This window comes from Bos grunniens, chromosome 10 (genome assembly GCF_055505025.1).
Source record: "Bos grunniens cultivar Pamir isolate PY7600 chromosome 10, Bosgru_T2T1.0, whole genome shotgun sequence".
NCBI lineage: Eukaryota > Metazoa > Chordata > Mammalia > Artiodactyla > Bovidae > Bos > Bos grunniens.
This window is the reverse complement of record NC_141174.1, coordinates 44,531,061-44,553,941: the sequence shown is the minus strand read 5'-3', so window position 1 is coordinate 44,553,941 and position 22,881 is coordinate 44,531,061. Positions and strand designations below refer to the sequence as shown.

The following is a 22,881-nucleotide window of genomic DNA, read 5'->3' as shown; positions in this document are numbered from 1 at the left end:
GCCAAGGGTTGTCTCTAGGAGCATGTGTTATGAGCTACTGGAGACTGTGGAAGAGAGTCATTTCTTCCCATCATCATAGTTTCTGTCAACCATGGAAGTAGTAGGGAAACATTAATTGTTGTAATTCTTATATCAAATAATTAATTCAGTTTTTTATTGACCATTTAGGTTGCCAAAGCTGCTTTTCAGCGTAACAATGATGCCTTGGATGCTGCATTATTCTACCTTTCAATGAAGAAGAAAGCAGTTGTGTGGGGTCTGTTTAGGTAAATTGCTTCAACATTTAAAATGATTTAATGGAATGAAGATTGTGCTGTGAATTGAAGATGTAACACTTTTGAAAGTACTTGGATAAATCAGTTTCCTTATTTGTGCCTTGGTTTCTTTATTTAAGAAAAATAAGCACCGTATTATTTGAGCTTAACTAAAGAGTGGGATATTGTTAAAAATAAGTTGATGAAAACAGTTGGGAAAGTAGAGTGCTCTTGCTTCCTACTTACGTGTACGTATTTTGAATTTTCTCCTTGTTAGAAGAAATGAAGCAAAGCTTGATAACAAATACATCTCACTAAAGTTGTTGTTCTTCTTTTAGCTGGCTGTTTGAGATTTTCATTGTCTATTTTCATATATTCTGTACAGGATTAAATATTTGAAATTTGGTTTAACCACTTATGTTTGTGCTCTGGTACCCAGGTCACAGCATGATGAAAAAATGACAACATTTTTCAGCCACAACTTTAATGAAGATAGATGGCGTAAAGCTGCTTTGAAAAATGCTTTCTCTTTGCTTGGAAAACAACGCTTTGAACAATCTGCTGCTTTTTTCTTGCTAGCTGGTTCATTGAAAGATGCCATTGAGGTATGTCTGAGAAAATGTGCTATGAAATACCTGTAAGAGCTTGAAAACCTTGGAAGGTCATAGAGTAGATTGTAATGTTTGGTCATGTGTTTATAAGGATAGAGGGTAGAGAATAAACACAGAGGTAACTAACTAACTTAAATAGCGGCACTGTGACAATGGAATTATAAACAGATGCAAGTGAGAAGCATAAATGGGACATTTTATATAGAGAATACTGCATTTCAAGGTAAGTATATGCATTTCAATTATAAATATATAGAAGAAGTGGTTTATGAATATCTTCTTCCTGGCCATCTTGTGATTCTAAACTATTGAAAGTGTGCACAGGTCAGAGTCCCCTTACTTGGTATAGACAGGCAGATATTTTAAGTTCTTTTTCTTCTAAATGAAATTCATAGCTAAGGAACTGAGATCACAGTTTATACTGTTTTGTAATGTAGTCATCTTAGATACTGGAAGGTGAGTGGGGAGAGATAAAACTTTGCATTTTTGGATATAGAATCTTGATAGCTGATTAAGAGAGTAATTACAGATATTTCTATTTATGAGATAGTCTTCTTAGGATATCAGTTATAATGAATAATCCAAACAGGTGAAGGAAAAATGTAATTGGAAATAATACATCATGGAAAATATCCAGCAAAGTGAAAGTACTCTGTATAGAATTAGTCCTGTTTTCAAAATTATCTTAAGGTGTGTAACTTTTTAAAATAACAAATATTTATAATTTTCAGATGGGAAGTTTAGCCTAGAAAATACTCAGGCAAGAAGAGAAATATTGATTGAGATGCTCATATTGCCTGAAGGACCTCAGATTCTCAGATGAGTAGTTACTTTAGAATACAAACTCAAGAGAGAGTAAGAATAGCGTATGTAGCTTTATTTCTTAAGCTACTTGCTATGTAAATAGAAGATTCTTTTAAAATAGTAATAATTGTGTTTTTATATGGGAATATATTTAGAAATTAAGAGGAACTGATTATATCACAGGTGTTATTTAATTTAAAAATGAACCTTGTTTAAATTAATCCAAGTCTAAGATGGTACTGATATACCTTCTTTTATGCTTATTTTATAAATGAACTTTCTAGATTGGAAGCTACTGAGTTCTCAGTTCAGTAGCTCAGTCATGTCCGACTCTTTGCAACCCCATGAATAGCAGCATGCCAGGCCTCTCTGTCCATCAACAACTCCCGGAGTTTACTCAAACTCGTATCCATTGGGTCGGTGATGCCATCCAGCCATCTCATCCTCTATAGTCATCTTCTCCTCCTGCCCTCAATCCCTCCCAGCATCAGGGTCTTTTCCAATGAGTCAACTTTTTGCATGAGGTGGCCAAAGTTTTGGAGTTTCAGCCTCAGCATCAGTCCTTCCAATGAACACCCAGGACTGATCTCCTTTAGGATGGACTGGTTGGATCTCCTTGCAGTCCAAGGGATTCTCAAGAGTCTTCTCCAACACCACAGTTCAAAAGCATTAATTCTTCAGTGCTCAGCTTTCTTCACAGTGTAACTCTCACGTCCATACATGACCACTGGAAAAACCGTAGCCTTGACTAGATGGACCTTTGTTGGCAAAGTAATGTCTCTGCTTTTCAATATGCTATCTAGGTTGCTCATAACTTTCCTTCCAAGGAGTAAGCGTCTTTTAATTTCATGGCTGCAATCGCCATCTGCAGTGATTTTGGAGCCCCGAAAAATAAAGTCTGACACTGTTTCTACTGTTTTGCCGTCTATTTCCCCATCTATTTCCCATGAAGTGATGGGACCAGATGCTGTGTTCTTAGTTTTCTGAATGTTGAGCTTTAAGCCAACTTTTTCACTCTCCTCTTTCATTTTCATCAAGAGGCTTTTTAGTTCCTCTTCACTTTCTGCCATATGGGTGGTATCATTTGCATATCTGAGGTTATTGATATTTCTGCCGGCAAACTAAGTTCTAGTTTCTTAAATTTCTTGCTATTTCTTAATCACTCTCTCAACCTCTGGACCTCTTTCCTCTACTCTGATAATATAAATAGTGGATAATTTCAGGAGTTCAGTGGGATATTTCATCTCTCTAAATAATTATCATTAAATAAATATTTATTAATATTTAAATTTATAGGTATGTCTTGAAAAAATGGAAGATATCCAGCTAGCCATGGTAATTGCCCGTTTATATGAATCTGATTTTGAGACTTCTTCCACTTACCTGTCCATCCTAAATCAGAAGATTTTGGGTTGCCAAAAGGATGGCTCAGGATTCGATTGTGAAAGATTACATCCTGATCCTTTCCTCCGTAGTCTTGCTTACTGGGTAATGAAAGATTACACCAGAGCATTGGACACGTTATTAGAACAGACACCAAAGGAGGATGATGAACATCAAGGTAGGACATTTTATGTGTTTCTCTTTCTCTTTTTTTAAAAGGCCGTTTCTGAATAGATAACATATACTTAGATAATACACACACACACACACACACACACACACACACACACACACCGCCCCCCCCCCCACCCCTGCCCTCTTCATTGCCAGACTTACTTTTCAGCTTTGAGAAATCAGCGTCAAAATTTTTTATGTGGCTAGAAGTTCAGTCACTTACTACCTGTAATTGAATCTGGCATTTTGTTATCATAATTTTAGTAGTACTAAGAAGATTTCACACATGTTTTTACTCTCATAGCTATATATCAAGGTATATAAGATTACCATACTATTCTAATTTCATATATATTAAAGTGAAGCATACAGAATATTCCCACATTGCATAGCTCTTTCCATGTATAATAGCCAGTTTTCTAAAAAAGTGTATATTTTGGTTGTTACACATAGTTGGTATGATGTATGGGCCTACAAAAACTTTATTCTTGTGTGATGAACTTTCTCTTAGTTATCCCAAATAATTTATTTTCCTAGAAGCATTTGGAAGGTATCTATTAGCATTGTTTGCAGTAATCATAAAATGGAACATTTTAAGTAGTCAATAATAGAATAGTTTAATTATAATGTATCCATACTGTAGAAACAGTATGCTATTAAAAGTGAGGTAAGTGAGGTAGAGTGATGTGTTAATGTATGTTGTATTCAGTGAAAAAAGTAAGGTATAGAACAATATGGTCCTGAATTGGTGTTTTTCTTTCTAACTTACTTCACTCTGTATAATAGGCTCCAGTTTCATCCACCTCATTAGAACTGATTCAAATGTATTCTTTTTAATGGCTGAGTAATATTCCATGGAATTTAGAAAGATGGTAACGATGACCCTATATGCGAGACAGCAGAAGAGTCACAGATGTATAGAACAGTCTGCTGGACTCTGTGGGAGAAGGCGAGGGTGGGATGATTTGAGAGAATAGTATCGAAACATGTATACTATCATATGTGAAACAGATTGTCAGTCCAGGTTCGATGCATGAGACATGGTGCTCAGGGCTGGTGCATTGGGACGACCCTGAGAGATGGGATGGGGAGGGAGGTGGGAGTGGGGTTCAGGATGGGGAACACATGTACACCCATGGCTGATTCATGTCAATGTATGGCAAAACTCACTACAATACTGTAAAGTGATTAGCCTCCAATTAAAATAAATAAATAGAAGAGACATCATTTTCCTTCCATATCTTGTGTTGTTTAGACTTGTACTTTAGTGTTAATTTCAACAAATGTATTAAATTTCTCATTTCAAAAAAAACAAAGAAAAAAACCAATATGGTCCCTGTATTTATGTGCTTATGGCACACATACACGTACTGTGTGCACACACACGCTGTCTGGTTTCCCGCTCCCTCTCTCTTTTTTGTTTTCTGGAACAAATCATAAACTAAATTGGCACTGGTTACCTTTTAGGAATAGGAGGGAGAGATACAAGCTTTTACTTTTCATTTTGTACTTTCATTAGTTATAATTTTATGTGTTATTTTTAAATACTTAAAGAGCTTAAATGAATAAAGAGATTCAGGCTCATTTTTTGTTTTCTTCTTTACAAAAAAGAAGTGTAATAATTTAATACAGTAGTCCCCTCTTATCCACAGGGATTATGTTCTAGGACCCCTAGTGGATTTCTGAAACGGTGGATAGTACCACATCCTATATAAACTATGTTTTTTCATATATATATGAGATAAAGTTTAATTTATAAATTAGGCACAGTAAGGGATTAACAGCAGTGACTAATGATAAAAGAGAACAATTATAACAACAATATACTGTAATGAAAGATGGGAATGTGGGTTTTCTCACTCAGAATCTTATCGTACAATTTTAATGCCTTTTCCATCTTAACAAAGCACTTATCATGCACTGTGCCCATAACGTCTGCAGTTTTAGGTGTGACAGAAAAACTAACATGAATTTCTTTTTCGTTCTTCACAATTTTGTGGATAGAAGATTTTTTCTGACCATAGATAATAGTACCCTTGGCTTATGAATTTTTTGCTTTTCTTGTTAAATAGAGAACTTTCAAATTTTCATATAAAGGAAGCACTTGCAGCTTCTCTTTGGCATAGATGAACTGCCAGCATAACTACTGTTGCATATGGGGCTCTTTGTTATTAAATAAAATGAGGGGGACTTGAACACAAGCACTCTGGTGCCCTGATAGTGGATCTGATAATCACAGTGGCTACTAAGTGACTAGTGGGTGGAACACTTTGGACAAAGGATGATGATCCCTGTCCTGGGGAGGATGGAACAGGATGGTGCGAGATTTCATCTTACTTCTCAGAACAACTCACAATTGAAAACTTATGAATTGTGTGCTTCTGGAATTTTCCATTTAATATTTTTAAACCTCAGTTGACCTCTGGTAACTGAAACCGTGGGAAGCAAAACTGCAGGCAAGAGGGGGACGACTGTAAATATTAAAAAAAAAAATTAAAGCAAAGGAAATAAAACCTTTAGAAGAAAAATATCTGAGCTACCCAAGTAATTTTAATAAATTTTAAATAATAAATTTAATAAATTTTAATAAAAGGTACACATTTTTACGGATTCTATTTATTTCTTAATATTTTCCAGGTTAACTTTTAAGAGGTTGTTATTGGGGAAATTTTAATGTATACATAAAGAGTTATACCCATCTAACACAATCAGCTGTATTAATACTGCACTGTAATAGATTTATAATATTTTTCACACAAATAATACATAAACACAAAAAATAATAAAACATTTTTAATTATATGGTATCTTGAAAAGTGCACCAAACATGTGAACTAATTTATATTAGACATGCAAATGCCTGTTCACATCTTTGAAAGTTTGCAGTGTGAAGGTTTGTATTTAGGGAACTTACTGTATAGATATATTTTGAAGCAAACCCAACAGATCATTTCGTCTGTAAATATTAAAACATGCATCTCTAAAAAATAAAGACTCTAAAAACATAGCACATATCAGTTATAACACATAACACAGTTTTGTGAGTAATCAAATCCTCAGTGTTCAGATTTCCCTGGTTGTCTTATAAAATCTTATACAGTTGATTTGTTTGACCCAAGATCCAGGTGAGGCCTGTATCATGTGATTGGTTGAGGTGCCTCTTATGTCAGTTTTCATCCATATTTAGTTACTGCAGCATGCCTCACCCCCGAATTTATTTGTTAAAGAAGTCAGATTGTCTGTCCTGTAGTTTCCTGAGTTTTAGATTTTGCTGGTTGTATTCTTGTTGTTTCATTTAATGTTTTTTTTTCCCCCTCTGTTTCTCTGTATTTCCTATAAATTGGTAAGTAAGATTTTAGAGGATTTTAGTAGTTTTTTTGGCAGAAATATTTAATAGATGGGTAGAGCACTTCCACCAGGGAACTCATTTGAAAGTGTTAGTTGCTCAGCTGTGTCCAACTCTTTGTGACCCCATGGGCTGTAGCACGCCAGGCTTCTCTGGCATGCTTCCATGGCGTGCTCCATGAAATTCTCCAGGCAAAAATACTGGAGTGGGTTGCCATTCCATTCTCCAGGGGATCCTGCCATCCAAATGATTGAACCTGGGTCTCCTGCATTGCAGGCAGATTCTTTACCATCTGAGCCAACAGGGAAACCCTCAGGGAACTCATAATGTCAGCTTATTTTGCTTTTTGTGGTATTAACAGCTATCAGTGACTGCCATCTACATTAGTTTTTGTAAAATGACAATATTCTAAATTTGTCATTTTATCCTTTTTGAGCTCGAATGCTTCTCTAGAGTACAGTCTCCCTTGGCAATGACTTGATTACTCAGTTCCAGTCGTATACATAGTAAAAGGAATATAAATGTTTGATTCTTATTTACTAGTTTTCAAAATAATAGCTTGGTTCTCTAGCATCCTAGAAAGGTGACCAATTAGCTTTCATTTTTTAAGGTTATTTTGAATTCACAGATTAAGATAGAGTTGTGTTTTAATCCATTGCAGGTTATTATTATGGATGCTCAGATTATCAGAGCCTCTTTAAGTCCTTGCATTTGACATTTTTCTTTGATAGTTTCTTTGCTTTCTGGTATGGTAAGATGTTTCAGGCTCATATTATACATCTCCTGCCCAAGACCTGGAAATGACCAATCCTCCAAAGAATCCTGGTTCCTTTTTGTTGGGAGTGATATTTAGACACCACAGCCTGAACACAGGGATCCCCGTTGCTGCAGGCGTGGCCATTGTTCCTAGGTTATTTCAATGAATGAAGCTAGTAAAAATTTTCCACCCTGAGGTACATGTGTTCACACTGACATTTCTAATTTCAGATATAGAGTTCTGATATTTCAAAAATGTGTATCATGAAAAGCTTGGATTCTTATGACATTAACATAATTATTTGCTGTTTTATATAATATATATATATATATATATATATAATAGTTTCAGAGTAATGATGCAGATATTTTTGCAACAGCATGGTTACTGAGAACAGCTTAAGCTTTTTTTTTTTTCAGTTTTTTGTTTTGATGGTATATATGACTCAGGATGGTCAGTCATATTACTTATTTTTAAGTCACTTTTTAGTTCCTGTCTTGTGATTATGGTACCAGCTTGATGCAAACAATCATTTGTGTAATTTTGCTTTTATTGTAAATTTTTAAAAAGTAAATTTCCTTTTAGAATTATATAAAACGTTAAGTGGTTTTGAAATAAAATGAAGGTATTTTTAGAAGAATCTATCATCTTTCCTCATCTTTCTACCCTGTTTTACCCTCCCTTTTTAGGGGACCAGTTGAAAAAAAATTGTGTATTTTTTTTCTATTAAAAAATGTGTGTGTGTGTAGATGTGTTTTTAATTTTTCTAATTTTTTAAATAAAAGATGGCTTACTATATATACTTTCACTTAATATATTCTGGATATCACAGGGAAATTTTAATTTCAGCTATATTGTGTGGATGTACCATAGTTCAACTAATCCTGGGTTAATAATTAAGTTTCCTTTATTTTGAGGAAATGCTGACACACTTTATTCTTTTGTAACATAATTACAAATTAACATCATACCTTGCAATTGTCTCTGATTTCTATAGTTATCATCAAGTCTTGTAACCCAGTGGTGTTTAGTTTCTACAACTACCTTCGAACTCATCCTTTGCTTATTCGAAGAAACCTTGTCTCCCCTGAAGGAACTTTGGCAACTGTAGGTCTCAAAACTGAGAAGAACTTTGTTGATAAAATTAACCTCATAGAAAGAAAATTATTCTTTACTACAGCAAATGCTCATTTTAAAGTTGGATGCCCTGTTTTAGCCTTGGAGGTACTCTCCAAAATTCCAAAAGTTACCAAAGCGTCTGCCTTACCCTCAAAAAAAGATCAGCCTGATTTCATTTCTAAAAAGATGGATGATGTACCTTCAGAATCAAAAACTCTGAGCGACAGTGATAGAAGTTTTGGCACTGATTGGTCAAATGTCACTTCATCACAGATTGACTGGAGTCAGCCAGTGGTAAGGATAGAAGAGGAACCCCTTACTCTTGATTGGGGTGAAGAGCATGATAGTGCCTTAGAAGAAGAGGAAGAAGATGCTGTTGGTTTAGTAATGAAAAGTACAGATGTCGGGAAAAAAGATAGACAAGAAGATCAGAAAACTCCAGACCCTAACGTGTTACTGACCCCTCAGGAAGAGGATCATCTTGAAGGTGATACTGAAGTTGATGTGATTGCTGAACAACTAAAATTCAGAGCTTGTTTAAAGATCCTTATGACTGAACTAAGAACATTGGCTACCGGTTATGAAGTAGATGGAGGAAAACTCAGATTTCAGCTCTACAACTGGCTTGAAAAGGAAATTGCTGCCTTGCATGAAATATGTAATCATGAATCGGTTATTAAAGAATATGCCAGTAAAATGTATTCCAAAGGAGAGAGTGATCTTCTAGATCAGGAAGAGAAGGTGGATAAACCAGATATTGGCTCCTATGAGCGGCACCAGATAGAAAGGCGGAGACTCCAGGCTAAACGAGAGCACGCGGAAAGACGGAAGTCATGGCTGCACAAGAACCAAGACCTCCTTCGAGTGTTTCTTAGTTACTGTAGCCTCCACGGAGCCCAAGGTGGTGGTCTGGCCTCAGTACGAATGGAGCTCAAATTCTTGCTACAAGAATCACAGCAGGTATCAACCTTACATTTGTTCTCAATCTTGGTTATTTTAATAATTTCAGTAACTCTTTCATTTATAGTTTTAAAGCTCTTTCTACCAGTTAATTTTAACATGATCAGCTCCTCTATTCATAGAAGCAGATATTTACACTGTGCATACATATTTTTAGACAAAAGTTTTGATAAATAGAAGTAGGCTAAAAGCTTGAGAGCACAGCTTTGTCAAACTCATCTCTATACCTTCTGCATCTCGCATAGTACCTGGTACACCAGTTTTTGTGGAATGAGCAAGTACATTAACATACTGCTTTTACTCAAATGTTTACTGCCAGTATTTTTATCATATAACTTAATTGCTTTTTTTTCTCCTTCATTTTAACCACTTTGGAAAAAATAACCCACTGTCACTCACAGGAAACTACAGTGAAGCAGCTCCAGTCGCCACTGCCACTGCCTACCACTCTACCTCTGCTTTCAGCAAGTATTGCTTCAACAAAAACAGTCATAGCTAATCCTGTATTGTACTTAAATAATCACATCCATGATATACTCTATACTATTGTTCAGATGAAAACACCACCTCATCCCAGTATTGAAGATGTGAAGGTAATGTAAAGTTTATGATCATTTGATACTGTACACACTGAGAAGGTAAATAAGTTATACTACTCTTCCAGTTTGAACTTGGAAGAAATATTTAAAGTATTCTTATTTGCTGCCTTCTGAGTCTGATCAGTTCAAGACTGTCCAATGAATGTAAGTTGAAAGTAAACATTCTTGAAATTCTGCCATTTGCCACACTGGATGGAATATTATGCTAAGTAAAATAAGTCAGATAGAAAGACAAATACTGTATGTTATCACTTATATGTGGAATCAAAAAATAAAACAAATGACTGTATGTAACAAAATAGAAATGGACTCACAGACATAGAAAACAAACAGTGGTTAACAAAGTGGGCATATGTGTATGGGGGCACATTAGGGGTAGGGAGTTAAGAGATATAAACAACTAAGTGTAAAATACTTAGTATAAAATAATTAAGCAACAAAGATATCAGATCAGATCAGATCAGTCACTCAGTCGTGTCCGACTCCTTGCGACCCCATGAATCGCAGCACGCCAGGCCTCCCTGATCACCAACTCCCGAAGTTCACTGAGACTCATGTCCATCGAGTCAGTGATGCCATCCAGCCATCTCATCCTCTGTTGTCCCTTTCTCCTCTTGCCCCCAATCCCTCCCAGCATCAGGGTCTTTTCCAATGAATCAACTCTTCACATGAGGTGGCCAAAGTACTGGAGTTTCAGCTTCAGCATCATTCCTTCCAAAGAAATCCCAGGGCTGATCTCCTTCAGAATGGACTGGTTGGATCTCCTTGCAGTCCAAGGGACTCTCAAGAGTCTTCTCCAACACCACAGTTCAAAAGCATCAATTCTTCGGCACTCAGCCTTCTTCACAGTCCAACTCTCACATCCATACTTGACCACAGGAAAAACCATAGCCTCGACTAGATGAACCTTTGTTGGCAAAGTAATGTCTCTGCTTTTCAATATGCTATCTAGGTTGATAGCACAGGAAAATATAGCCATTATTTTAGAATTATCTATAAAAATATTGAGCCACTATGCTGTACACTTGAATCTAATATAATAGCTTCTTCTTACTTGTGGAAAAGTTACTGTCTTCCTTTAAGACAGGCAGATACTTTTTTGGAAAAATTAATTCATTTTCTATACAGTATTCTTAACACACATTCCTTTAGATCCCCATCTTGTTTAAATGAATCATTATGTAGAAATATTTATAACTGTTCCTTACATGCTGAGATATTATGAAAATGTAAGTTCAGGAAGTATCTTGGGGAAAACCATGATTGATTAGAAGTGGTCCCAGCGAAAGTACTCTCATTGGTATCTGCCTGAGGATTTTGTTTTGTTGGAAACTGTGCAGTAGTTCAGGGTAATGAGAATATGGACAGAATTCAGTTCAGTTGCTCAGTTGTGTCCGACTCTTTGTGACCCCATGGATGACAGCATACAAGGCCTCCCTGTCTATCACGAACTCCCGGAGTTAACTCAAACTCACCTCCATGGAGTCGGTGATGCCATCCAACCATCTCATCCTCTGTCGTCCCCTTTGCCTCCTGCCTTCAATCTTTCCCAGCATCAGGGTCTTTTCAAATGAGTCAGCTCTTCACATCAGGTGGCCACAGTTTTGGAGTTTCAGCTTCAACATCAGTCCTTCCATTGAACACTCAGGACTGATCTCCTTTAGGATGGACTGGTTGGATCTCCTTGCTGTCCAAGGGACTCTCCAGAGTCTTATCTAACACCACACTTCAAAAACATCAATTCTTTGGTGCTCAGCTTTCTTTATAGTCCAACTTTCGCATCCATACATGACCACTGGAAAAACCATAGCCTTGACTAGATGGACCTTTGTTGGCAAAGTAATGTCTCTGGTTTTTAATATGCTGTCTAGGTTGGTCATAACTTTCCTTCCAAGGAGTAAGCGTCTTTTTATTTCATAGCTGCAATCACCATCTGCAGTGATTTTGGAGCCCCCAAAAATAAAGTCCGACACTGTTTCCACTGTTTCCCCACCTACTTGTCATGAAGTTATGGGACCGGATGCCATGATTTTAGTTTTCTGAATGTTGAGCTTTAAGCCAACTTTTTCACTCTCCTCTCTGACTTTCATCAAGAGGCTCTTTAGTTCTTCTTCACTTTCTGCCATAAGGGTGGTGTCATCTGCATATCTGAGGTTATTGATATTTCTCCCAGCAATCTTGATTTCAGCTTGTACTTCATCCAGCCCAGCATTTCTCATGATGTACTGTGCATATAAGTAAATAATCAGGGTGACAATATACAGAATTAACTACCCCAAATTAAAACTATATCCTATGCTGAAAACGTAAAAGCAGGTAGATGCTAAGAAACCCTAGGGAGGATGGCAGGATCTGGAGAGTTGATCAAACTTCCTCTGTACTAGCCTAAGTGTATTTGTCCTGTGCTTTTTCCAGTTCCAGTGGCTGATGTCATTTCAGTTCCCCAGCATTTTTTCTTTAAAATTTTTTTGTATGAAATGCACATTCAGTCTCTGGTAGTGTGTGCTTCTGAAGAACCCAAGATTAACTGGTCATATCATCCTATTGCTTGCATGCTGAGTCACTTCAGGTGTGTCCACCTCTTTGCGACTCTGTGGACTGGAGCCCACCAGGCTCCTCTGTCCATGGGATTTTGCACACAAGAACACTGGAGGGGGTTGCCATGCCCTCCAGGGGATCTTCCTGACCCGGGGATCAAACCCATGTCTCTTGCATCTCCTGCATTGTTAGGCATGATCTTTACCACTAGTACTACCTGGGGAAGCCCCTGTTGAGATTACTTAAATTATTTGATAGGTGAATATGGAAAAGTAGAAAATTCATTCAGTGCTTATAATTACGTTGGCATTTAATGTAATCTAAGTTAACATTTCTAGTTCCAGGAAATTTGGATAAGCTTTGAAAAAGTATGAAACTATTTCTAAGATCCCTTCAGATTTTAAGATTGTAGGAATCAAGTGTTGATTCAGCATGGCACTGTAGGTTTTGATATTATATTGATAATTTTTTAAACTATCAAAATTTAAAATTTTCAGACTGCATTACTTCTAAGTGGATGGATATCTTGCTTTCTGGAAAATTAACCATTTCACACAGTGATTGATACATTTTCTAAACATTTAATTCATTCTTATTGATAAGATCAGTTCTTCAGTTTCATCAAGGGGAATTTAATAAGGCAAGTTTAAATAAAAGCTCTGAAAATTGTCTGCTAATTTTGGTTCTCTTTTTTTTGAGTATTACTATTTAAGCTATTCATTAGCAGGCTAGGACAGTCCCAGCAATGTGAACGTTGACACTTTACTCAAGGCCTGCAAAACGGCAGGCTCACAGTAATGAATATTTGATAAATATGTGTATAAATCAGTTAACTTTGTTGTAAGAATGCATATTAAATTAGGTGAGTGTTATTTTAGAAGCTTTAAGGCAGAGTTAGTAGTCTCATGTAGGATCTAGTCTTATTTATGATATTGCTAGTTTCTTGGATATTTTCTGATCTTTAACCTACTACTGTTTGTAGAAATATCAGTACAAAATGTAATTGTGGCTGTTTTGGTTTTAGGTGCACACACTTCATTCATTAGCAGCATCACTTTCTGCATCAATTTACCAAGCATTATGTGACAGTCATAGCTACAGGTAAAAAAAAAAAAAAAAATCACCCAAATAGTATTTATACAGCAAAAACATTAAACTATACCACAGTTATATTAAGGTTCTGCTTCCAAGGGACTGAAAAATCCTGGAATATGACCACCGTGTGTACTTTATGAGAATGAGAAAATAATTGTTTAGTTTAGCAATCACCTAGTAACAACAGAGACAAGTAGAAAATGACAGATGGTAAAGGAAAATTATCATCACCATCTTCTTTTTGTTTTCAAGAAAAGAAGTATCCATTATCCAAAGTAATTTATAATATGAAGTTTTCTAATTTTTTTCTCCCTTAGGAGCTATTCCTTTGGCATTAGATTAGTTCCTGTTTGTTTGCTTTTCAGTTGAAAGAGGGAAAACTTTTGAAAAATGATAAAGTACATTCCTAGCATTGAATTATTAAAATCAATTTTACTTACCTCTTTCGGTATCAGTCTTTAAAAGTGATATCAATAGATGTAATGGTTTGAAATTTTGTTAAATGTCTAATTGCCTTCATCAGTGTATACTTTATATTTTAATGACCAGGGCAATATAAGTAGTAAGAAATTGAATCAGTCAGAAAGATGACCTAGACTTAAATGAATTATGTTAATAAATGAAAAGTTTGTACTATAAATAGAATCACATTAAATGTATATTAAACATGTATCTAGATTTTTTTTCTTATAAACTCAGCAGCCTCTTGTGGGAAGACTGTTATTGCATAAGGAGTTAACTCTCTCAAAATGGCCTAACTCTGATGTTAGCCTAGTAAGGCCATGTCTAAGTGAACTCTCAAAACTTGGAAGTGTAAATAAGAAAAAGTTTATTTAGTTGACAGTGATCACCTTAATGATCAAAGACAATTTGTTTGATATCAGTCACTGCTTCAAATGGTGCCAGATGAGAATCCAAATACATTTTGTTTAAATATATCTTTTCTAGTTCTTAGGCTGTGATTGACTCTCTGAGAAGTCATATTTATTTTCTTCTTGTGTATTTCCCACACTCCATAAAGATGAGGAAAGTAAATATTTGGGCATGTTTGACTTTAGGTTTTTCTAAAATAGTTTCCTGCAGATTTAGTTGACCTTTTAATTCAGAATTGAGCTTGCACAACTTGGCAGGACTAAGAATGCAACAACATAGTTGCTGAAACTTCTGATATTCCTGGTACCAACAGTAATCTCCTTACAGCAGACTTTTAAAATACAAATAAGTGAATATGGAAAAGATTTTTAAGTTTTAAGCGGCATTTGGGAAAGGTTTTAAAGACTAAATGTCATCTGCCCAAATAGAACGTTTGGTATTTTCTTTTAAAAAACTATCAATAAATATTTGTAACTAATTTAAAAAACTTTCTGAAATAAGTTATTGGAACATTGAATTCAGTTTTAAGAGTTTTGTTTTTGCTACAGTTATTTAAAAAGTGTGTTTAAGGTATACTTGCTTATTACCTCTGTGGACGATAAATAACAGAATTTTGTTTGGTTTGGCAGTCAAACAGAAGGAAACCAGTTTACAGGAATGGCTTATCAAGGGCTTCTTTTAAGTGATCGTCGAAGACTAAGGACAGAAAGCATTGAAGAACATGCAACACCAAATTCTTCTCCTGCTCAATGGCCCGGTGAGAACTCGAGTGCTGTTTTTATATTTGTTTAAATTTTCTATTTGGAAACTCCTTTTTACAAAACTACTAACTGGTTCCCTGATTGTTGTTGTTTGTGGATTTGGTGAATCACTTTTTGTTTGTTTGTTTTTGATGATATTTTCTGCCATGGATTAGGAATTCTTAAATATTATAATGTTGTCTGAAGATTCAGAAAGTTAAGGCTTCAAAAACCAGCTGTGCTGACCAGCATAAAAAAAGCAAGGTTTAACATCTTTCCCAAGGGTGAGCACAATTGTGTTTCTTATCCTTAGACATCCTGAGTTAGAGTCTTAGAGAGCCAGTATCACACATGTTTTTTCACTGATGTATCAGAATACAGTCATTCTCAAGATGTTGGGATATTTAGGACAGGAGTGACCGTCCTGTTACACATATGTCATGGTGTCTGCCAGTCCTTTCCCTCTGGGTAGCTCTTTCTCACTCTCAGTATCAGTTATTTCAAACCTCTACTCTCATCATCCTTTCCTCATTTGCCATGTCATTTAATTTTTACTGTAGTTTTATAAATTTCTACTCTTAATCTATATCTATGATTACATGTTAATGATCTTTGTAAAGAGGGGCAATGGAGGAAGTGACAGACTCAGAGTGTATATTTAAAATTCTTTTATACATGTTTCTCCAAACATTGTTGTTTTGACTTTTTATTGAATTTCAAACTTATAAAAGTTTCAAAAATGGTACAAAGAATTTTTGTATAATCTTCACCCAAATTTCCCAACGTAGACATTTTACCATACTTGCCTTATCATTCATTCCTCCTCTCTCCCTCACTTATTGTGTGTCTGTGTGGATATATATATATATACTTTTTTTCTGAAATACTTGAGGATAAATTGTAGAAATGATGCCCCTTTACACATATCAGTTTATCTTTCCTAAAAATAGGCATTCTCTTATTAAGTATAACATTGTTACCAAAATTTAGGATGTGTTAGGAAATTCAGCATCTTAATATTGATACAGTACTGTTGTCTAACCTGTAGAGTTTTTTTTTTTTTTGATAGTTTCACCAATCATCTCACTGAAGTCTTCCATGTTGTATTCTTAGTTGTATTGTCTCACGAATCTCCTCTAATATGCAGTCCTCCTTTCTTTGTCTCTCATGACTTTGACACTTTCAAAGAGTACTAGCCAATTATTTTTTAGAATGTTCTTATGTTTCGGTTTTTCTGATGTTAATATTAGATTCAGATTATGAAGAGAGATTGTACCCTTCTCAGAGCAAAATAGCAAGAGGCACATGATGCCACTTTGGTCTCAGCACTGGTGCCATTAACTTTGACCACTTTGTGTGGTAGTTTCTGCCAGATTTCTCCTTTGTAAAATTATTCTCTTTTGCAATTCGTAAGTATCTTTTGAAGAGAGTGTTTGAGGATTGTGTAAAATGTCATACTTTTACCTGCTAATTATAATGTTCAGTGATGACTCCTGCCTGAATCAAATATAACTGTGGAGATTACTCAGTGGTGATTTTCTAATTCTATGCTTCTTTCTACGTATTAGTTGAAATTGTGATATAAGGAAGAGCTTTCTCTTCTTTTTGTTTATTCACTCATTTATTATTTCATTGTGGATGAATGGATTCCTGTTTTAGTCTGTAGGTTATAAACAATTTCTATCATTTATTTTGTTGTTCAAACTATGGATGGTGATTTAGTCACTAAGTCGTGTCCAACTCTTATGACCCCGTGGACTATAGCCCTCCAGTCTCCTCTGTCCATGGGATTTTCCAGACAAGACCACTCAAGTGGTTTGCCATTTCCTTCTCCAGGGGATCTTCCTGCCTCTGCAGTTGAACCCAGAATCTCCTGCTTTGCAGGAGATGTAAGAGATCTGGGTTCAATCCCTGAGTTGGGAAGATCCCCTGGAGAAGGAAATGGGAGCCCACTCCAATATTCTTGCCTGGTAAATCCCATGGACAGAGGAACCTGGTGGGTTACAGTCCATAGGGTTGCAGAGTTGGACACGACTGAAGCAACTGAGTATGCATGCATAAGTGGAGGAAAACTGTGGAATTATATGTGTATCTGTCTATCTATCTATCTATATATATCTCCATGTGTGTATATTGATACTATATATATAGTATAATATAGATACATAATTGTGGTTCAATTGCAGATTTGGATTTGTTTCCCTTCTGGAGCTTTATGCTGATATTTCTTTTAATATTATATACCCTTACAGGTGTGAGTTCACTTATTAATCTCTTGAGTTCAGCCCAAGATGAAGACCAGCCAAAATTGAATATTTTGTTGTGTGAAGCTGTTGTTGCTGTGTACTTGAGTTTATTGATACATGCTCTTGCCACAAATTCCTCCAATGAATTGTTTCGACTTGCAGCCCACCCATTAAACAACCGAATGTGGGCTGCTGTTTTTGGAGGAGGTGTGAAACTTGTTGTGAAGCCTCAAAGACAATCTGAAAATATTTCAGGTAAGATAAATTTGATAACAATAATGTATATAAGTATAAATAGTTTCTTATATGAAAATTAAAGTTTTTTTAATGTTTTAAGAATTTTTGTTTTGAAAATCAGTGATGTTTAATGTATAATCAGTCTTAGAATAATAAATAATCTCATATTAGAATAAAGAGTACAGTTTCAGTGTAACATTTTTTGATGAATTTGAAAAGAATAAAAAAAAAAAGGAAAGGTAAAGTTAAGTGAGGAAATAGTGTTGAGGAATGAGGTCGTGGAAAAGGATAGTTTTTATTTTTTTATAGTTTATCATGGTGATTTTGAGTTTATAAAAGCTTTATTAATAAGTTTTGGTCATTATCATAAATAACTGGGCTAAAATTTTTGGACTTTCCGTAATGCACAAAGTTGAGTTAGGTCCGAACTCATTGCCATGATATATAGGCATACATAAGAAAAACACTCAAGGTTTGTTGATTGAAGTAAGTAAAAGCATTAAGGGTGTTATCTGTAACATAGCATGGAAAGTTAAAGATTTCTTAACTATGGAATAGTAAGTTAATCTGTATCCTAGTCAATATTCTTTAGAACTTTCTTTAGCAATGTGTTTGTTTAAAAGGTAGAAATATTAATTGAGAATTATTTTTTTTGCAACCCACATTCTTTTCTCAGCTTTTATTTTAAGATATCACACTTATTTTTTAAAAGTTTAAAAAAAAAGTTTTTAAGTAGAGAAGATTTAGATAAATCCTCATAGTTCTTACAGAGTATACCAGTAGTTGGCTTCAGATTAAGTTCATGGTCATACTCAGGCTCTTCCAATCATGCACATGGTCTTTGAATTCCATTTTCTGTGCTCTTTTTTTTTTTTTCTTAGGGATGAGAATATATTTTTAGTCCACTTTTTAAGATGGTAGGATGGTAAGGTATAGACTGATGCCATGGGAACGTTTTCCACCTTGGTGCTGTAACACAGAAATTGCCTGTCTTAATTCATCCATAGAAATGCTCATGTTACAGATGATGAGATAGTGGCTCAGAGAGCCACTAGCTAAAGGTACAGGTTCTAACCTGTGTCCTTGGTGCCCAAGATCGAATCAAATGAATAAGTTCCCATGTAAATCAAAGTAAGGGAGATGATCTTACTGACTCCCATTGTCTCCACTCTTGTTACATATGGATGACTCATCTCCATCTTCCTTTCCAGTTGTAATCCACTGTAAATTGAAAAGTTTTCCTCCCAAATCACTTCTTTTCTCTTCCTGAGTTTTCTATTATTGTTTCATGGTAATTCACTCATCAAATCATCATGCTTAACCTTCTGAGGACATATTCATGTTTACATTCACATACACCTGCCATATGCCAGGCTTTTGGGGTATGGTGAACAAAACAGACAAACCCCATACTTTTCGTGAAGCTTACACCTAGTACAGGTAAACACACAATTAACAAATCATAGTATTTCAGGTATGGTCAGAACTACAATAAAAATATAGCAGAGTGAGTAGACAGAGAATGATGAGGGAAAAGGGGGTGGGAAATTTAGTTAGGGTGGTCAAAAGACACATTTCTGAATAGATGACATTTGATCAGAGTCCTAAGGAAGTCAGGGATCAGATTGTCCAGATACCTGGGGCCAGAGCATTTCAGGCAGATGGGGAAGTGAGTGCAAAAGTCATGAGGTTGGACTAACTTGACTTTTTCCAAGAACTGTTGTGCTGGCCAGATGGCTATCCTGAGCCAGGGAGTATGGTCAGAGATGAGATAAGTAACTGGGGGCAAGGTCCCTTAGGGCTTCATGGGTCATTTATTATCACTGTTATTCTAAAGGAAGATAGGAAACTACTGGAAGATTTTAAGCAGAAGAGTGATGTAATCTGATTTAGATGTTTAAAAGACCCACTCTAATTGCTGGGTGGAAAATAGTCTGTGTGAAAGAATAAAAGTAGGGAGCCCATGTGGGAGGCTGTGGGAATAGCCCACTTAAAAGATAATTGTGAAGAACAAATTTGAATCAGTTCTAGTGAGGTGGATGAACCTAGAGCCTATTATACATAGTGAAGTAAGTCAGAAAGAGAAAAACAAATATAGTATATTAACACATATGTATGGAATCTAGAAAAATGCTATTGATGAGCCTGTTTCCAGGGAAGGAATGGAGATGCAGATGTAGAGAATGGACTTGTGGACACAGTGGGGGAGGGGGAGAGTGGAACAAATGGAGAAAGTAACACCAACATACGCACTGTCAGGTGTAAGATGGATAGCTGGTGAGAAGTTGCTGGGTAGTACAGGGAGCCCACTCTGGTGCTCTGTGATGACCTGGAGGGCTGGGCTAGGGGGAGGAGAGGGAGGCGAGGGAGCGAGGGATGTATGTATAATTATGGCTGATATGCATTGTTGTGTGGCTGAAACCAACACAACGTTGTAAAAATTAAAAAAAAAGAAAGTCTTCTCCCAAAAGATAGTTGTGGGTTACCATCAAGAGTGAATGGATAAGCAAAATGTGGTATATAAGTACAGTGGAACGTAATTCAGCATAAAAAAGAGTGACTATTAACACATGCTATAACCAGCATGAACCTTAAAAATATGATGCTCAGTTTAAGAAGCCAGACACAGAAGGTCACACAGTGCCTGCTTCCATTTATATGAAATATTCAGAATAGGTAAATCCATAGAGACAGAAAGCATATTGGTTGCCATGGGCTAGGGGGAGAAAGGAATGGGGAGTGATTGATTAGTGTGGAGTTTTCATTTGGTGTGGTGAGAATGCTTTGCAACTGGATAGGGATGTTGGTTGCATAACAGTATGAATGTACTAAATGCCACTGAACTGTACATTGTAAAATGGTTAATTTCATGTAAATTCCACCTCAATTAAAAAAAGATAAAAGTGGTATAGCCTAGTCATGTTCATCAAAGAGAACTTGAGATAAATTTTCTGTGACAGGGAGCCTCAGGAGAGGACCAGGCTGACTTCTTCCTGGCTATCTCATATCCAATTAGTCCTGAATCCTTTTGATATTCCTTTTATGTATTTCTCACATCTAAACCTGCCTTTCGGTCTTTACCACCCACTGTGCTAGTTCAGGCCGTTCCGTCCTCATTGATCGTGCAGACTTCACCTTATCACGTGCCTCATTCAAGATGCCTTCATGAGAATGGCCCACAGGATGAGTTCCTAGCTTTCTATCCACAAGCTAGTCCATGCTCCAGAGTATCCCTGTTACTCCCCTCCCTGACCACCTGTCTAGCAAAAGAAAATTATTCCTCATTTAGCCAAGCCATTGATCATTTGTTTCTGGTGTCAACTTCCTCTTTTCACATTGAGCCTCTGCTTTTCTTTTAAGGCATGCTTTATATCCTACATATACATTCGGTGACTCTTTCTTGAACAGCATAGCCAGAAATAATCCCTCATGTGCTCTGTTTACTACTTGTTGAATCTACATCATTTATTTGATACATTGTATATAGAATTGCTTGAATCCTTGTTCCGTATATTAATGGCACATAGGCTGCTTCATTGCAAGTTAATCCTTTATAGTCTATCCTCATCTACATCTCTGTCATGATTGCTGGAAAACTGATGCAGTGACTAGAAAAGTTCACAAGCACAGATACAAGTAATTTAGTGGAAACTAAAAACATGGCAAGAATGTTCTTTTCAAGGCTGAAAAGAAAGGTTAACTCTTTGAATTAATAATGGAAAATAAGAATGGGATTTTTTTTTTCCTGTCTTTAAATTCAGCACCTCCTGTTCCTTCTGAAGACATAGATAAACACCGTAGGAGGTTTAACATGCGAATGCTGGTCCCTGGAAGACCTGTAAAGGACACTACCCCACCACCTGTGCCTGCAGAAAGACCATCTTACAAAGAAAAGTTTATTCCTCCTGAACTTAGTATGTGGGATTATTTTGTTGCAAAGGTAAGGGGCCTAAGGAACATATGCTTTATGTGTGTCTGTTTGCATCACATAGGAATGATGGGGCAGCTTCTAGGTTCAATCACCATAGTTCAGACATTTCATCTCTCAACTCCAGAAGCTGAATAATCATTCAGAAATGATCAGACACTTGATATGGTTGAGACAAATTAAAATCATATGGGACTTAGGTATAAACCAGAACTCAGTTTACTAACATAATCAGCATCGTCCTTTTCTAGGGACTGGAATACTTGTGTCTACCATCTAGCATCCCTTCCGATTGTCAGTAGTTACTTTGGTTAGCATGAAATTAGAGCAGGAGAAGGTGGACGGATATTTCAGAATTTCATCAGACTATGGGTTTCGTGGGGCCCACGACATATCTGTTTCTCCAAAGCAGAAGGAACTTCTCTGGGGATCAGATTCTCATGGTGACTAGATCCTACACAGTCCCATTTTGTACAGTGCTGGGTGTGTGCTTTTCTGCACTTGGTGTTTTGAGCACTTCACATTCTATTGATAGGTTTCCTTCTTTACCTCTGTTGCATTATAATTCTTCCTACTCCCAAGATTGTTTGGGAGCAAATCCAAACATGAAATTTCATTCATAAATATTTCATTATGTATTTTTTAAAAAGAAGGGTTTTGAATCAGTAACACACAAGCATTCTCTCTCTCTCTCACATAGACACACAAACACACACTCAAATTTACATGCACACACACTCACACACGGTTCTTTACTATCAAGTATCCAAAGAGTGTTCACATTTTCCCCCATTATACCTTAAATGTTTTTGAACAGTTGGTTTGTTAAATCAGGATCCAGAATGATTCATATATTACAGTTGGTTGATATGTCTTAAGTCTCTCTTAATCTGTAGGTTCTACCTCCAACTCACTTTGTTAAATTTACCCCTGCCCCTTTTTTGCCCCAAAATTTGTCATTTAAAATTTTTCAGTGGCTTGCTGATGGCATCCCTGTGTTTGGTCTTTTGACCATATTCCTCTGATTTTCTGTTTTGCTGTAAAGTGAGAGTTAAATTTAGAGACATTATCACATTCCACCATGATTAGGTAGGGAAAAGGGAGTACAGGATTACTTCATAGGTGGTTTTGTGTATTTCCACCAGGAAACATTCTTTTTTGGGATGTTAATTGATGATCTTTGCCTGAATCCATTATCATAAATTTGGGGAGTTTTA

The 22,881-nt window shown here is 36.1% G+C and overlaps 1 protein-coding gene across 6 annotated transcripts in view; it reads left to right on the top strand.

Moving 5' to 3' along the window:
• Positions 1 to 22,881, top strand: part of DMXL2 (Dmx like 2) — a 167,588-nt gene that overhangs the window by 124,094 nt on the left and 20,613 nt on the right. For 3 of the 6 annotated variants that reach the window (XR_015134477.1, XM_086320929.1, XM_086320928.1), the window contains exons 21-29: positions 169 to 266; positions 694 to 859; positions 2,966 to 3,230; positions 8,327 to 9,408; positions 9,810 to 10,001; positions 13,570 to 13,646; positions 15,143 to 15,270; positions 17,506 to 17,754; positions 21,498 to 21,676. Coding sequence is in view for 4 of the 6 variants with exons in the window: in XM_086320929.1 (XP_086177055.1) it covers positions 169 to 266; positions 694 to 859; positions 2,966 to 3,230; positions 8,327 to 9,408; positions 9,810 to 10,001; positions 13,570 to 13,646; positions 15,143 to 15,270; positions 17,506 to 17,754; positions 21,498 to 21,676 (2,436 nt within the window). In the remaining 2 variants the exon portion in view is untranslated. The remainder of the gene's footprint in view (positions 1 to 168; positions 267 to 693; positions 860 to 2,965; positions 3,231 to 8,326; positions 9,409 to 9,809; positions 10,002 to 13,569; positions 13,647 to 15,142; positions 15,271 to 17,505; positions 17,755 to 21,497; positions 21,677 to 22,881) is intronic. The other 3 variants (XM_086320931.1, XM_086320930.1, XR_015134478.1) reach the window with 2 other exon arrangements.